The 15,799-nt window shown below is 42.7% G+C and overlaps 2 protein-coding genes across 9 annotated transcripts in view; both read right to left on the bottom strand.

The window, feature by feature from the left end:
- Positions 1–2,121, bottom strand: part of Hsf5 (heat shock transcription factor 5) — a 40,596-nt gene extending 38,475 nt beyond the window's left edge. Inside the window, exon 1 of the mRNA XM_015495418.2 lies at positions 1,253–2,121. Within this exon, the coding sequence (XP_015350904.1) occupies positions 1,253–1,868 (616 nt within the window). The 5' untranslated portion in view covers positions 1,869–2,121. The remainder of the gene's footprint in view (positions 1–1,252) is intronic.
- A 970-nt stretch (positions 2,122–3,091) lies between these two features.
- The window catches only part of Mtmr4 (myotubularin related protein 4), a 26,537-nt gene continuing 13,829 nt past the window's right edge, over positions 3,092–15,799 (bottom strand). For all 8 annotated transcript variants that reach the window (XM_048788222.1, XM_015495416.2, XM_015495414.2 and 5 more), the window contains 4 exons: positions 8,621–10,016; positions 6,022–6,132; positions 5,737–5,825; positions 3,092–5,384 (listed from right to left, as the gene is read on the bottom strand). In XM_048788222.1, the coding sequence (XP_048644179.1) occupies positions 5,207–5,384; positions 5,737–5,825; positions 6,022–6,132; positions 8,621–10,016 (1,774 nt within the window). In that variant the 3' untranslated portion in view covers positions 3,092–5,206. The remainder of the gene's footprint in view (positions 5,385–5,736; positions 5,826–6,021; positions 6,133–8,620; positions 10,017–15,799) is intronic.

The raw sequence follows: 15,799 nt of genomic DNA, 5'->3' as shown, positions 1-15,799 counted from the left end.
CCTGGTCCCTTATCTTCTAAATTCCAAATGAAGAAAGTACTGTCTTGGTACTGGGCCTAAGTAAAATTGAACACAGTGTTATTTGCACACTTTAATTTTTTCCGAAACTCAAAAATAACTCAGACTTCTCTATGTTAAATCCATGATAGCATGCTGAAAATGTTTGTTATTCTCCTAGCTGAAGCAGAGTAATAAATTCTCGTCATATTCTGTTGCTTTCTTAGTGTACTGTTTCCTATCTTAGACTCTTTACTAGGAGAAAGGGAATATTGCCAACTTCACCTTCCTTGCAGAGGGGTAAGAATATCAGGTCCATAAAATAATTCTCTATTGCTAGGGTTTCTGAATTTATTCTAAATGCTGACTTACATAAAGACTTTTCAATGCTGAAAGAGTATAGCTAGTAGTGAAAAATCCAAAGGCCATAAATGTGTGCTTTCTACAATTCTTTTTAACTAAAACAAGTAAACCATTTTTGCCTTGTTTGTCTAACCATAACACCTAAGTCATGGGCATCAAGTTCTCATTAACTGAAACAAAAGAAATATTTAGCTAATTCATTCTACATAGGAACAATATCTTGTAAATCTATATTTTTGCCCTTAAGAGATACAAACAATGTCTACCATGCTACACATTATTTGGAAACTTAAATCTTATTACTGTTATACCACTTCTTCCAAGATTTCTTAGTTGTGTCAGGTAGTGAAAGGTAGTATATCCCTTCAAGGACAAACTTCCATTCAAGGTACCTTTTTCCAACTTTCCACGTTCCATTGGTTTGTACAATGTTCTAAGTTTTCTTAGCTGTGACTTTGTTCCTTGATGCCTTAACCTGCAGAGTGACTGTGCTCTGCTTCCTGCTGGAGCAATACAGGCCCTTCTCGATTTCTTTCAGACCCTGTGCTTCACACAGGACTACTTATTCTAGATGGTCACAGTAGAGAAACTGGGTCCTGGGAAGGTAAATGACTATGGGCTTTGGGAAGCTGGTAAATTCTTGAGGTTCAAACTCTTGGGGAAATGGGGGGGGAGCCTAAAGCAGAAGTCCCTCTTGCTGCTAGTAGACACAGAGAAGCTAAATGCTCCTGCATTCAATCTAGAGCACTGGGGTGAGAATAATGCTACTGAAGCGGGTCCCCAGCACCCTCGCCACACCACCGCGGTGAGAATGTGCAGAAATATTCTCTCGCCGTAGCACCCTGCTGCCCGTGTGCCCACGGAGGACGAGTATCCAAGCGTCCAGACTCACCATGCGGCTCTGGCTGGGGCCCCGCGGGCGGCGGCGGCGGATCCTTGTGCTGCAGTGGGGAGGTGGAGGCCGAGGCCGAGGCGGAGGCTGACGTGATGAAAAGCCTCTGGAAGCGGTTGGGTGGACGGCAGGGCACCTCCAGGCCGGCCGCCAGCTTGGCCTTGTTGGCACTGGTGAGCCTCTTGAGGTGCACGAGCAATTGCGGCTGATCACGGCGGAAATGCGGGCTGTGGAAGTGGTGGAGTGGCCCGTCGCCCGCCGGTCCAACGGCCCCTGGCCCAGGCCCTGGCCCCGCCGCGCCCGGTCCACACTGCACCACCTTTCGGAAGCCGTAGAGGTTGAGCTGGCGGATGAAGCTGGTGAAGTTGGAGGTTTTGAAGAGCTCGGGCTCGGCCCCGGTGGCCCCCACGCCGCTGCCCCCAGCGCCACTGCCGCCCCCAGCTCCGGGCCCAGGCGGGCTGAGCAGCTCAGCCTCGAAGAGCGGCTGGTCGATGATCAGCCCCTCGCCGCGGCCATCCCAGCGGATCGAGCGGTACCGGGGGCTGTTCACCAACCGCCACAGCTTGGCGGGGAAGTTGTTGGGGTTGATGGGGGTAGAGAGCAGCGCCTCCTCCATCACCCCCGCCCGGGCCCTGGGCCTCGCCCCGCCGAGCCTGGCTCTCCCACCCTGTTCTCGATCCCCTCGGCCTTCGCTTCGCCCTGCCCCCTCCTGCCAGCGCCCGGACGCCGCGGACCCCGGGACCGTTGGCGCACGAGTCCCTGCCGCGCCCTCCAGCGCGGCCAATGGGGCCTCGAGTTCCCGCCGCGCGGCCAACGCAGCGCGAGGCGGCCCTCCCACTAAACGGCGCAAGGCCAGCGCCACCCGACGCCAGCGGCGGCCTGGGACACGGCTGGGAGAAGGCCACATTCCTTGGCGTCCCCAAACCGCCCGCTCCGGGCGCTCCGGGTGGAGGAGCGTCGCCCACCAGCGAGTTCTAAGTCCTGCAAAGAAAGAAGCCCAGTTATCCACAGTGGAACACCAAGGGTCGGGTACTTGAGCACAGCCAGCGTGTGGGGATTCAGAATGCAGACAGCAACGCAGAGCCACGTTCCTGAGAACAAAGGACCTAACTCTAACTTGAACCAACAGCTGAACTGCCGCTCCTGCCAAATAATAATGGTGGGGGTGGAGGTGCAATATCCCAAGTAAATAAATTCATCTTTTAGATAGTAGCATTTTTTAAAAATTTATTTTCGTTTTAGGCGGACACAATATTTTTATGTGGTGCTGAGGATCGAACCCAGTGCCCCACGCATGCTAGGGGAGAGCACTCTACCTCTGAGCCATTACCCCAGCTCCTAGACAGTAGCATTTTATATCTTAAAAATACATGCTTCTAAGCCAGCATTTTGCTCAGTTTACTCAAGGTTTGATGAAAACAGAGGTGCTTGGCAGAAGGGTATCACTAGAATACAATTCTGTGTGCTTTCAACCAGCTGGTGACATTTCAAACATTGAAGAGAAACCTCATTTAGATGGGACAGAATTCTATAGAATCCTTAAAAATAAATCTATTCAGGGTTGAGGATGTAGTGCCAATGAGTTTCTTGCCTAGCATGCAGGAGACTATAGGTTCCATCCCACGCACCATAAAACTGGAAATGAGTAAATACATCCCTAACCAATCAATAAACTCAAATACAACAAAAGCTGTGCTGATTTTTTAAAAAAGAGTCCATTTGAAAAATGGAAATTGTTAGAGGAAAGAGGTTAATGTTTTAGTCCTTTTTTCATGGTCAAAAGAACAATGAATATGTTTACCTAAAAACTAAAAGGAATAAAAAGACCCAACAAAGCAGCACTAATATAGAGATTTTATTTAAACTGTATTGAGTTTTTACAGCACATTGCATGTTTGTCACAACGCAACTGCACAGTTTGGATTTTTGGCCACATCATGTCACTTACACCCACAACAGCTCTGAAAGGAGTATTTGATGAACGGATCTGAGCCAAAAGCCCAGAGTCTGTCTCCAAGGCCATGCAGTTTATTCACTGATGGGACAATCCCTCAAAACAGCCACACAAAATAGACAGATACAGTCTCCCCAAATGTTACCAATATTACTCCCCCTGAAAACAGGCAGAGTGAAGTGCAATCAAAGTAAAGTTAATTAAAAAGCCACTCATGACTGGCAGTAATTTTTAATGATTGAGAAAATGGTTAAAAGAATTTTATGTATCAGAGACAAGGAAGAGTTTGTTACTTTTTCAATGATCTCAGGAATTTCCCAGACACAAAATCTCCATTATTCAGCTCCATTTAAATGAAAAAAAAAAAAAAAAAATGTTCTGCTAGGCTGACCTAAATACGCCAAAACTTTTTAGGTTACATCCATGACAAGTATAAAAGCAGCACAGATGCTTCTCTGTAGACTGAAGAAAAGGGCAGGACAAATAACAATTCTTATTCTAAATGCAGATTCTAGTTATTTTGGAATGAATTTTTTTTTTCTAGAAAGCAACATGAAAGTAGCAGTGAGAAAGACAAATACCACAGTTTTAAAACAGAATAAGCCTAAATGTCATTTGCCTTTTATACACCAATGACTTAAGGAAAATGTATAAAGGAAATTCTAATGGTTTCATTATAGAACAAGGAGACTGTATCTGTCCCAACCACAGTACATGGCTATATGACTATCTTTTGGTTAAGTGCCACTGGTACATATTAAGATGAAAAAACAAAATCAAAACCAAAATTAAAAAAAATTTTTTTTTTGGTCCACATGGACACATTTTCTCTCCCAATTTTGGTATCAAGGCTTCATTCTCTTGTTTGGGTTCCATTGTTAAGTGCACAAAAATAGACAGCAGCATTTGTACTGAAACCCTCACATACCAAACAGCATATTCTAGGAGGTAAAAACCAAATGCTAAATTCTACCCTCAAGGTGTCAAGTGTTCAGGATAAGAAGCAGTGTGACTCAGAGGAGGCAGCAGCCAAGGGAAAGACAACATGGGGGAAATGGGCAATGGAATAACAACAAAAACCTTTGTTTTATTTTCATGCCAGGAGAGGATCAAGGTGGAGCTCCTGTATTAGCACCAGGACAACTAGGAAAAGTCAGGCGCGAAGGGTAGGGCACAATCAGCAGATATTTCACAAGATAATTTTTGCTTCTCCCTTCTCATTCACAGTGCATGCCTCCAGAGCTGCCTTGGCATAACAGAGTGACCACCGCTTTCACAGCTCTGATTTTTTCCAAGACTAAACATCAGCAGAGTTTTCTTCTGCTCCCAAAAATGTCTCACTCCCTAGAACTGTCCCCCTATACTGAATATTCACTGATGCTGGCTGATGAGCCAAGTGAAAAATACATTGAAACCTCCACTTGGCCAACCAGTCTATAAACCAAACTCCACAGAAAGACAGTACTAATTGCAACTAGAGGGAGTGCCTCTAAAGACTGAGCCTTCATGCACAGACACAGAGCACAGAGGTACAGAAAAGAGTTCATCTCGAATAGGATAGGAATTCCTATCTTGTATACTATAATCTGCTTTTTTCAAGGTGGAGGAGAAATGGGTCTGGTTATCACTTGCAGTTTGGTTATACATATGCCTTTCTATTGCTGTTTGGACACCTTGCACCAGGCAGTATCTATGAAATCATCATCTTGTGACCCCCCCCCCCCCCAGGAGAAAGAAGCTGGAGTCACCAACTCAACATTAAGCTTCCAGACTCTGGGTCTGGAAGGACCATTACCCTAAGTTGAGGGTCTCTCCAGAAAAGGACCTCCGCCAAATTGAAATTCCTCTGCTCCAGTCTCAAAGTACCAAGTAGGATTTCTCAAGATGATATCTTTGAGCTCTGTGATTTCATGAGCCATACCAAGGAACCTTTCAAACTACACCTGAAGCAGATCTTCCCTTCAAACCTGTTAAAACTGGACAGGTCATCTCCTGTGCATTCAACTGGAAGCTGTAGCGATGGGTTTCTTCAGATGTTGGCTCATGAGCTCCCTGGCACGAGATACTTGAATGTGTTCGTAACATGAGTTACAGACGAGAACTGGGTCATAGAGCTGTTGATCAGGAATGGGCAGCTTCAGGTGGCAGCATCCAGCACAAAATACATTCCCACAATTTCTGCCAAAACACAAAGAAGGAAGAGTTAATCAGAAATGCCAGTATGCTGAGAAAGAATTATAATCTAAAAGGCCTTCCATGAATGAACAAAGAGAAAGGTCGGTGCAAACATGATTCCTATAAGGCTTTATATCTCCATTTTCAGAGTAATTCAAATTAGTTCAATAACTATGTGCTGCACTTTTTTTTTTAAAATATTTATTTAGTTGTAGATGACCACACAGTATCATTATTTAATTAATGTGGTGCCGAGGATTGAACCCAGTACCTCACACATGCGAGGCAAGCACTTTACCACTGAGCCTCAGCCCCTAGGTACTGCACTATTTTATGAGTCCACAGAACATCTTACCTGCAATGGTGTCTTCGTTTGGCCAACCAGAATTCACAGTCACAGTTATAGCAATGCGATGCCATATGGTCTGGAACCCAGCGAGTCACCTAACAAAAGGCACAAGGAAAAATCCTAGGTCCTTGTCAATAGAATGGAAGAGCAACATTACAACAAGGAGAGTAGCCCAGGTGAAAATGACATGCATCTGGGGGAAAGGTCAGTCTATAGCATGTGACTTTATCTCTGAGAAATATAACTCATTAGCTCACATTAAGCACCCACCACATATTTGCCTAGACATACCTCAGTCTCCTTCTTATCCACAGGTTCCCAACTTGCTTCTGAAAGGCAGTCTTCACTGTGATCAGAGCCAAAATCTTCTGTATCACTGCCATCTGACTCCTTCAAACATGTCTGAAAAAAAGGCAGAAAATATCAATATCACCTTCATCACCACTAATGCTGTTTACTACGTGCCAGGCACCATTCTAAGTACATTATATACATAAACTTGTTTAATTCCTCACAATAGTTTTGCACTGTGTAGTACTTTTATCCTCATTTTACAAATAAGGAAACTAAGCCAGAGGAAAATTAAGTTTCATGCCAGGCATTGTGGCGCATGCCTGAAATCCCAGGGACTCAGGAGGCTGAGGTAGGAGAATCAAAATTTCAGAGCCAGTCTCAGTAACTTAGTGAGGCTCACAGCAACTTATCAAGACCTTGTCTCAAAATGAAATAATTTTAAAAGACGGGCTTGGGATGGGGCTCAGTTAATTAAACATCCCTGAGTTTAATGGAAGGAAGGCAGGCAGAAAGATAGATTTAAGTTTTGGTAAGTGGTAAAGCTGGATTTGAACCTAATATTCTGGCTTCAGACCCATGCTCTTTTTTTTTTTTTTTTTTAGTATTCGGCGGACACAACATCTTTGTTTGTATATGTGGTGCTGAGGATCGAACCCGGACCACACGCATGCCAGGCGAGCGCGCTACCGCTTGAGCCATATCTCCAGCCCCCAGACCCATGCTCTTAATCAGTATGCTATATCACAGGGCAGAAAGACTCTCTCTTGTTGCATCGTAAACCAGGCATTAGCAAATTGGCCCACAAGCCAATATTTACAATATAGGCCAATATATCCAGCCCATCTTCATAAATCAAGTTTTACCAGAACATAGCCTAATTCATTCATTTACATTAATCATCTATGGCTATTTTTTAAAACATTTATTCTTTAGTTGTAGGTGGACACAATACCTTCATTTAATTTTTATGTGGTTCTGAGGATCGAACCCAGAGCCTCAGATATGTTAGGCGAGCGCTTTTCCTCTAAGCCACAACCCCAGCCTCATCTATGGCTATTTTTGTGCTACAAAATCCACATAGTTATGACATAGATGGTATGGCCCCCACAAACCCTAAATATTTGCTATCTGGCCTTTAAAAAAATTGAGTTTTCTGACTTCAGTTTAAAAGCATTACCCTGAATATTAAGTTGTTAGCTCCATCCACGCCACTAGAGAGATGTGGGCAGAAGACAAGTGGGAGTGCCTTAACAGATGGAATGGAAGTGCCTATATAGCAAAATATTATGGGGGAGGGCTGGGGTTGTGGCTCAGTGGTAGAGCACTTGTCTAGCACATGTTAGGCACTGGGTTAGATTCTCAGTACCACATAACAAAATGAATAAATAAAGCAAAGGTTAAAAAAAAATGGGGGAGAGAATGGATCCTAGAAGCTCCCCCAGGATTGTCATGCAAGAACCTGAAGCAACCCAACACAGTAAAGCCTGCCTGGTCCTCCTCAGCTCTCACCAGGATTGTTCCAAAATGTCCTAACCAGCCTCTCAGTCTGGATCCAACCTCCTACATTGAGCCAGGCATGGTGGCACTAGCCTGTAATTCCAGCGGCTCGGGAGGCTGAGAAAGGAGGATCACAAGTTCAAAGCCAGCCCCAGCAACTGCTAGGCACTAAGTAACTCAGTGACTGACTCTGTCTCTAAATAAAATATAAAATAGGGCTGGGGATGTGGCTCAGTGGTCAAGTGCTCCTGAGTTCAATCCCCAGTACCAAAAATAAAAAACAAAAATCCTACACTGTTGGTTAGGCTCTTGCTCAGTGATAGAATGCTTGCCTACCATATACAAGACCCTGAGTTCAATCCCCAATAATCCCAATAATTCTCTCTCTCTCTCTCTCTCTCTCTCTCTCTCTCTCTCTCTCACACACACACACACACACACACACACACACACACAAGTAAAGGCTTATTCAAATTGTATAAGTACAGAATTCTACATCCAATAAAAACGATGAACTTAAAATATTTTTAAAATTCTACACTGTTACAAGAGTAGTTTTCTTAAAATATAAATCTGATGATGTTTCCCACTGGCCTAAAATTTCATTGCCTTGAGGGTAAAAATCCAAACAAGAAGGATACTTGACCCTTCCAATCCCTGTCTAATTCTCCACCTCCCCACCATATCACTCACCTCTCCCTCACAGTTCCCAGCACAAATATGTATGCATGCCTGCACCCAAACGGCCACACACTCAACCCTTTAAGCCAGGCCACTGCAGGACCTGTTACCTCCTTGCTTTTGCAAATGTTTCTTTTTCACTGTCTATCTAGCAACATATATCACACATTCTTCATTCAACTCAAGCATTATCTTCTCAAGACAGCCTTCCTTGACCTCTCATTCCACTCTTAACCCCCTAACACCTAATACTTTCCTCAATCATAATACAACAACTTTCAAGATGTTTACTTGCCTTTCATTCTATAGCCCAAGCCCAGTGGCACTCAGCAAGTGCTCAACAAATGAATGCTGAATGGATGGAGGGCTAAATGAATAGAATAACTGAAGGGATGAATGGCAATTAGTGAATACTTACAAAATCATCCTCATAGTCCATAGGGGGCTCTGCTGGAGGGGCACAGCAGTGACGGATATCCAGTCTCATCTGAAGCTCACGCACCTGTCGACGTAGCTGCTCTACCTCTTGCTTGTACCCTGCTTCAATTTGCCGTAACCTATGCTGGATCACGTCTGTGGGAAAGGGGAGTCCATCATCATCCAGGTAGAGTGGAGGCACTGGAGAAGGGCAGCTCAGTGGGACAGGCTTTGTGCTGGAGACTTGCTTTGGGTGACCAGACAACCACATCCGGTTGTTTTTTCCTCCTGGGCCAGTACAGTGTCCATTGGAATGACTAGAACAGATAGGTGACTTCACACCTTCTCTCTGAGCCCACTGGCCCCCAAAGCAGGGCCCTGTGGCCCTCATCTGCTTACTGCTTGACCTCTTGCTACAGCAGCCATAGGAAAGCAGCCGCCGAGGGGTAGTCTCCCCACTTGGGAATGAAGTCACCAAGCCTTGGAAGCTGTCCCAGTTGGACCCTAAGAAAGAGAACTCACTGATCTGGCTCTGAGAAATTGGTTTTCGGACCAATTCCAATGGCACTTTCCCAAAGCGAGGATTTTCCAGTAACTGCCCACTCCTATTATTTCCTTTCTTGCCAGTGTCTTCCTCCCTACGGATCAGATCCAGCACAGAACTGGGCTGTTCCTGATGGGAGATACCTGCCACAGACTCTGGGGGATCTTGGTTGAGGAAGTCGGTGCTTGGCTCTAGAGGAGTTTGGCAGGCAGCACTCGGTGGATTGCAAAGGTTGCCCAGACTCTGATTCAGAACACATCTGGAGGTCACACCTAGCACAGATTCTATCTGTGCCTGTTGGGCGGCACCCATAAGAGAGTCCTGGGCAGACTGAGGAAAATCACAGACTTCGCCATACTTGCAGGGAGTGATCTTGGAGGGCACACTGATGGTTTCTGTTTCAGGCTCAGGTGGCTCTCCTGAGCCACTGAAAGTCCTACCCAGCTCATCCTGAGCAGGAGGGTCTGGAGCTGGTGCCTTAGTCTCTTCCAGGACTTGGATCTCAGGATCACAGGTGTTCTTCACTTCCCAGGGCACAGCAGTATTAAGCAGTTTATAACTTAGAGAAGAGCTTTTGTGACTCTTAAAAGTTTGTTTATTGCTCAGGTAGTCTTTCTGGTTGCTGGGCAGAGGGAGAGGAAGGCCTATTTCTCCTACAGTCTGCTGGGGACCTCCTACCCCGGATTCCACAAAGGTTGTCTCTGATCCTTCAGGATTGCTATGCCAGGGCTCCAAGCCAACTCTGACCTCCTGACAGTGGTTATTCAGGTTAGGGTCACTGGATGTGCGAGTCAGGGGGCTGCTTGTGTCACAGGCAGAAAGAAGATCGTCCATGGATCTGGTTTTAGGTAACCTAGAATGACAAATTTAACAACTCCAGCTCAGAAAATGGGCACCATCTCCAATATACAGACAAATTTATTTTTTTTTTTAACTTTTTTTTTTTTTTGAGAGAGAATTTTAATATTTATTTTTTAGTTTTCGGCGGACACAACATCTTTGTTTGTATGTGGTGCTGAGGATCGAACCCAGGCCGCACACATGCCAGGCCAGCACGCTACTGCTTGAGCCACATCCCCAGCCCTATACAGACAAATTTAACAACTCCAGCTCAGGAAATGGGAGCCATCTCCAAAATACAGAATCAGGTCTTAAGAGCAGTATCAAAGCCAGAGTTCACAAGATAAAAAACATTTAAGGTTACAAATAACCAATGTTCCATGAAAGAAAACTGCAAAAAGGAAAAAAACATGGATTTCATTGTTAAGAACCCAGGATCTGTCTTCAGCTTTGTCAGTATTCAACCTATATAACTTCCCTGGGCAATATCAACCACTTTCATAGTTTCAATTGCCTGCTATGCTGATGCCTTCTAAATCTACTATTCTAGCCAGGACCACACCTGAGCCTCAAACCTAATTTCCCATATTCTCCATCAGAGTAAGACAGAAAGAAGATTGGTTCTGGAGCTAGATGACATAAGCACCAATACTGATGAGCTATACAATTATAAGTAAGTTATTTAACTTGTTGGATACTTGATTTCCCCCTCTATAAAATGTTAAAGCTGGGCGCAGTGGTATACACAATTGGAAGGCTAAGGGAGAAAGATCGCCAAATTAGAAGCCAGCCTGGGCAATTTAGCAGCATCCAGTCTCAAAATAAAAAATGAAAAGGGCTGGGAATGTAGATCAGTCCTAGAATATCCTAGGTTCAATCCCCAGTAGTGGAGGAAAAAAAGGTAATAAATTATACCTTATAAAGAGGTGCCATAAGGATTCAAAATATAGGAAACCACCCAGACTTATTAAGATGACCTCAAAACTACTCAGATATTTTCTAGAATGACCATCCTGATTTCTTAAAATTTATTTTTATTTTTTTAAGTATTTTTTTAGTGGTCAATGGACCTTTAATTTTATTTTATTTATATGTGGTACTGAGAATTGAACCCTATGCCTCACACATGCTAGGCAAGTGCTCTACCACTGAGCCACAACCCTAGCCCCCTATCCTGACTTTTAATGTAGTTCAAAGTCCTTAGAGCAATGAAAATTAAAGGAAATTCACCAGAAAACAGAAATCACTGGGCTCCTCTTTTCAGATGCCTTAGTCACTTTGGCTCATAGAGAAAAATCCCCTGAAGGTATACAATATAGCTTATTTTAAGTAGCTGACTTTTGAAATTTTATTATAAATAAATCTTTTAAATATATTTTTAAGATTACTCTTCTCGTGGGCTGGAGTTGTGGCTCAGAGGAAGAGTGCTCACCTAGCATGTATGAAGCACTGGGTTCGATCCTCAGCACCACATAAAAAAGTAATAAAATTAAAAAAAAAAAAAAAAAAGATTACTTTTCTCATCAAATTTTTGTTTGTTTGTTTTGTTTTGTTTTAGTATTGAGGATTGAACCCAGGGGTGCTCTACAATGAGCTACATCCCTAGCCTTTTCTTTTTTTTTTATTTTGAGACAGGGTCTTGCCAAGTTGCTGAGGCTGGTCTCAAACTTGCAGTCCTTCTGCCTCAGCCTCCTGACTTGATAGGTTTATAGGCATGCGTCACTGTGCCTAGCTTTGTGATCAAGTTTCATTTTCTTTTTTCTAATTTTGAGGCAGGGCCTCACTAAGTTGCCTGGCTGGCCCCAAACTTGTGAGCCTCCTGCCTTAGTCTCCTGAGTAGCTGGGATTACAGGTGTGGTCCACCACATTTGGCTAATTTGTTTTGTTTTGTTTTTGGACAAATAAAATGGCAGGAAATTCCAGAAAGGCAGAACCAGTGGTTATTACAGTCTCTGGAGTCTCATAGCCAGGGCTCAAATCCCAGCTTGAAAATTCTAAGAAAGGTTAAAGTACCCACCTCCTAAAGATACCATGAGGATTAAACAAAAATAATGTGCATTAAAACACATTGCTCAGGGCTGGGGTCGTGGCTCAGTGGTAGAGCGCTTGCCTACGTGTGAGGCATTGGGTTCGATTCTCAGCACCACATATAAATAAATAAAATAAAGGTCCATCAAAAAAATAAAAAACACATTGCAGAGCTGGGGTTGTGGCTCAGTGGTAGAGCGCTTGCCTAGCATGGGTGAGGCCCTAGGTTCAAGCCTCAGCACCACATAAAAATAAATAAGTAAAATGAAGGTATTGTGTCTAACTACAATGAAAAAATAATTTTTTTTTTCAGTTTTCGGTGGACACAACATCTTTATTTTTATGTGGTGCTGAGGATCGAACCCAGCGCCCCGCGCATGCCAGGTGAGCGCGCCACTGCTTGAGCCACATCCCCAGCCCCATTAAAAAAAAAAAAAATTGCTCAGTGCTTCTTACTGTTTACTTATTTATTTCCCTCTACTGAAATTCCACAAGAGCTAGACTGTGTCTTATTTGAATCCCCAGTACCTAGCATAGAACCAGGCACATAATGTGCAGAGTAAATGAGCTCAGAACCTAACATCAAGTTTCCATTGGTAAGTTCCAAGTGAATGGAACAGATCAGTAGGGCTAAATGGTATATATCAGGAGCTTCCAGGACCCATCCAGGATCTACTAAATGAGATGAACAAGAATTAGGCCTACACACCTGTATTTTTTCTGATATTATTATTACTATTATTGGGGTGGTGGAGATAGAATCCAGGGCCTCCAACATGGTAGGCAAGCACTCTCCCTCTGAGCTATACCCCAAGCCCAGTGTTTTTTTTTAAAGAAATACCACAACTTTCTCTTTTTTTCTTTTCTTGTTTTACTTTTTACTATGGGAACGTTTAAGCATACAAAAAAAGACTATTAGTAACTCCCATGTACTATCACCCACAATCAAACAGCAATAGCCTGCCACCCTCCACAACTGACTCCTTTGTGCACCACAGGTTTAATCAGTGATGCTGGAATAGGCAGTCATGCCTGAGGAACTTAGAAGGAGGAGAGTTCATCCAGCTCAGGTGGTCAGGGAAGGCTACACTGAAATGGTAGGATTTGAGCTGGGTATCAAATGTACTAGACTTCAATGGAAGAAAAGGAAAGTAAACACGACATTTCTGATCTAGAGAAAGGTAAAACCAAAGGAAGTCAGGTCAGTTGCTACAGAAACCGATTCCTTTCAAATCCTTATATCATTTATTCCTCTAAACCCAAATCACCTTTTTGAGCTGCTTACAACACACCCCTTTGCTATCAACTAACATTTAAATACCCACTTCCCTGTAACACCTCTTTCTCCCCCAGATTGGTTTGCCCTCTTACCTTTTCTTTTCTTTTTTGGTACCAGGGATTGAACCTAGGGTTGCTTAACCACTGAGCTACATCCCCACCCTTTATATTTTGAGACAAGGTCTTGCTAAATTGCTGAGAATGGCTTTGAACTTGAAAGCCTCCAAGACGCTGGGATTATAGGCATGAGCCACCATTCCCAGCTCCTCTCACCTTTTCAATGAACATTGGTGGCACTAAGATTCTCTGACTTTCTAAGCTCAGACACTTGGGACCTATCTTGACTTTGAAGAGACTTCACTCTGCACTTCAATTCTTCAAATTTCAACCAATTCCATAGTTTGCTAATAACTTTACTATTGTTTCTGAACTGAATCCTCTTTTCCAGGGACTGTTCTCTTTATATTTGAATTACTACAATGATGCTGGCTGGTCTCTGTGCCTCTAACTACCCTGCTCACTGATAAGCTCTCCAAAAATCCCATCATAAGTAAGTCACAATAACTTCCTACGCTGACTGACTTTTGACAAATAAATCAAAATAACTTTTTTAATGCTTAAAGTACTCAGTGACCTGTCCCATATATATCTTTCCATTTCTCAGACTAACCCCTTTTCAACCTCTGCCAGCTCCAAAGAAATTTGTTTTTCAAAATTCTCCACATACCCAGTTCCTTTGGACCTCTCTCTGCCTGCCTTGTTACAAACCCCACAATCCCCTATGTCCCATGCTTTTTGCCCACTTAAAAATTTACTAAAGCACTTATTATGAACCAGGCCCTGAGCTAGGCATCTGGGACGTAAAAAATGACATTGCTCCTATCTGGTCCTTCATGAAAATTTCTTGAGTAAAATAGTCACCAAATGATATTTTAAAGCATCTCATTTCTCAAACAGCTTTGAAATACGCACATTTTTACTTGCTTAGATGCTTAGAATTGTTCTCTAGTTGTTCTGTGTTTTATCTTATAGCTTAAAAGTATCTTCAAAGTAGGATCTGTATCTTCTATTCTTTGTTATAGCCCACAAAAACCTTGTAAACACTAAGCCATTTGTAAGTATTTTTTTAGTTATAGATGGATACATACCTTTATTTTATCTATTTATTTATTGGTGCTGAGGACCGAACCCAGTGCCTTACACATGTAGGAAAGTGCTCTACGACTGAGCCACAACCCCAAGTTGCCATTTGCAAATATTAAAGAAATAAGCTACTAACTTAAGGTAATAATTATTAAACAGATCCTAGAGCTTATTAAAAATCTGAAAATCCAGGCATGGTGGCACACACTCGTAATCCCAGCAGCTCAGGAGGCTGAGGCAAGAGGATTGAGAGTTCAAAGTCAGCCTCAGCAACAGTGAGGTGCTAAGCAACTCAGTGAGACCCTGTCTTTAAATAAAATACAAAATAGGGTTGGGGATGTGGCTCAGTGGTTGAGTGCCCCTGAGTCAATCCCTGGTAACACCCCCACCCACAATAAAAAGAATCTGATAAAAAGCTTTTCCCTGGAAAAATAAACTTTTGAACCTAAACCCAAATTCTGCAATAGTATGGGGAAAGGGGAAAAAAATCACAGAATTCCAAAGCCTATCCCTTGACAATGAACTCAACTCAAAAGACCCTAAAACTGGACTTGGGTGTAGCTCAGAGGTACAGTTAAAAATTAAAAAATTAAAAATTAAAAATTTTTAATTTTTAGCACTGCAAAAAAAAAAAAACTAAAATAAAAAAATTAAAATGTTGGGGTTTTGTCATCTTTTATAATATTCAACCAAGAATGTTACATTTTAACTTTAAAAACCTTCATCCAATAAACAAATATCAAAATTTGAAGTATGCACATGCTTCGAACACAGCATATTTGTTTCTAGGAATCTGACAAAAATACTAGCACAAATGCAAAGATATATGGATAAAAAATATTATTAAAATGTACATTTGAAAGGGGGTTGAACCCATGCTATGCACATGCTAAGAACATCCTCTACCACTGAGCTATGCCTCCAGCTGAACTATATATTTAAAATTGGTTTAGATGGTAAATGTATTTTACCATGATTTTTTTGTTATGGGTTTGATCTCCCACAGGAAATTTTTTTTTTTTTAAATAGTAAAAACAATAAAGTAGCTTTATATATATTGTCATGGGATGACAGCCTGATCAAAGTGGGGGAAAATTGCAGGATGATATGCAAAACATTCAGGTTTTGTTTTTTAAAAACAAATATAATATAGAGGCAGGAGTATGTATGCTGTTTCAGTTTTACCTAGAGAACCAAGACAGTTTGCACCTGGGGGACTCAGGTGTACCTATATAGAGATGTTTACAAATATCTCTACATAGATTCATCCACACTGGGGGCCTGGCATAAAGCTTAGCGGTAAAGTGCCTGCCTAGCATGCATGAGGCTCTGGATTCAATCCCGTAA

The sequence above is a fragment of the Marmota marmota genome, unplaced genomic scaffold, assembly GCF_001458135.2.
Source record: "Marmota marmota marmota unplaced genomic scaffold, marMar, whole genome shotgun sequence".
Classification (NCBI taxonomy): domain Eukaryota; kingdom Metazoa; phylum Chordata; class Mammalia; order Rodentia; family Sciuridae; genus Marmota; species Marmota marmota.
This window is presented reverse-complemented; position numbering and strand designations above follow the sequence as displayed.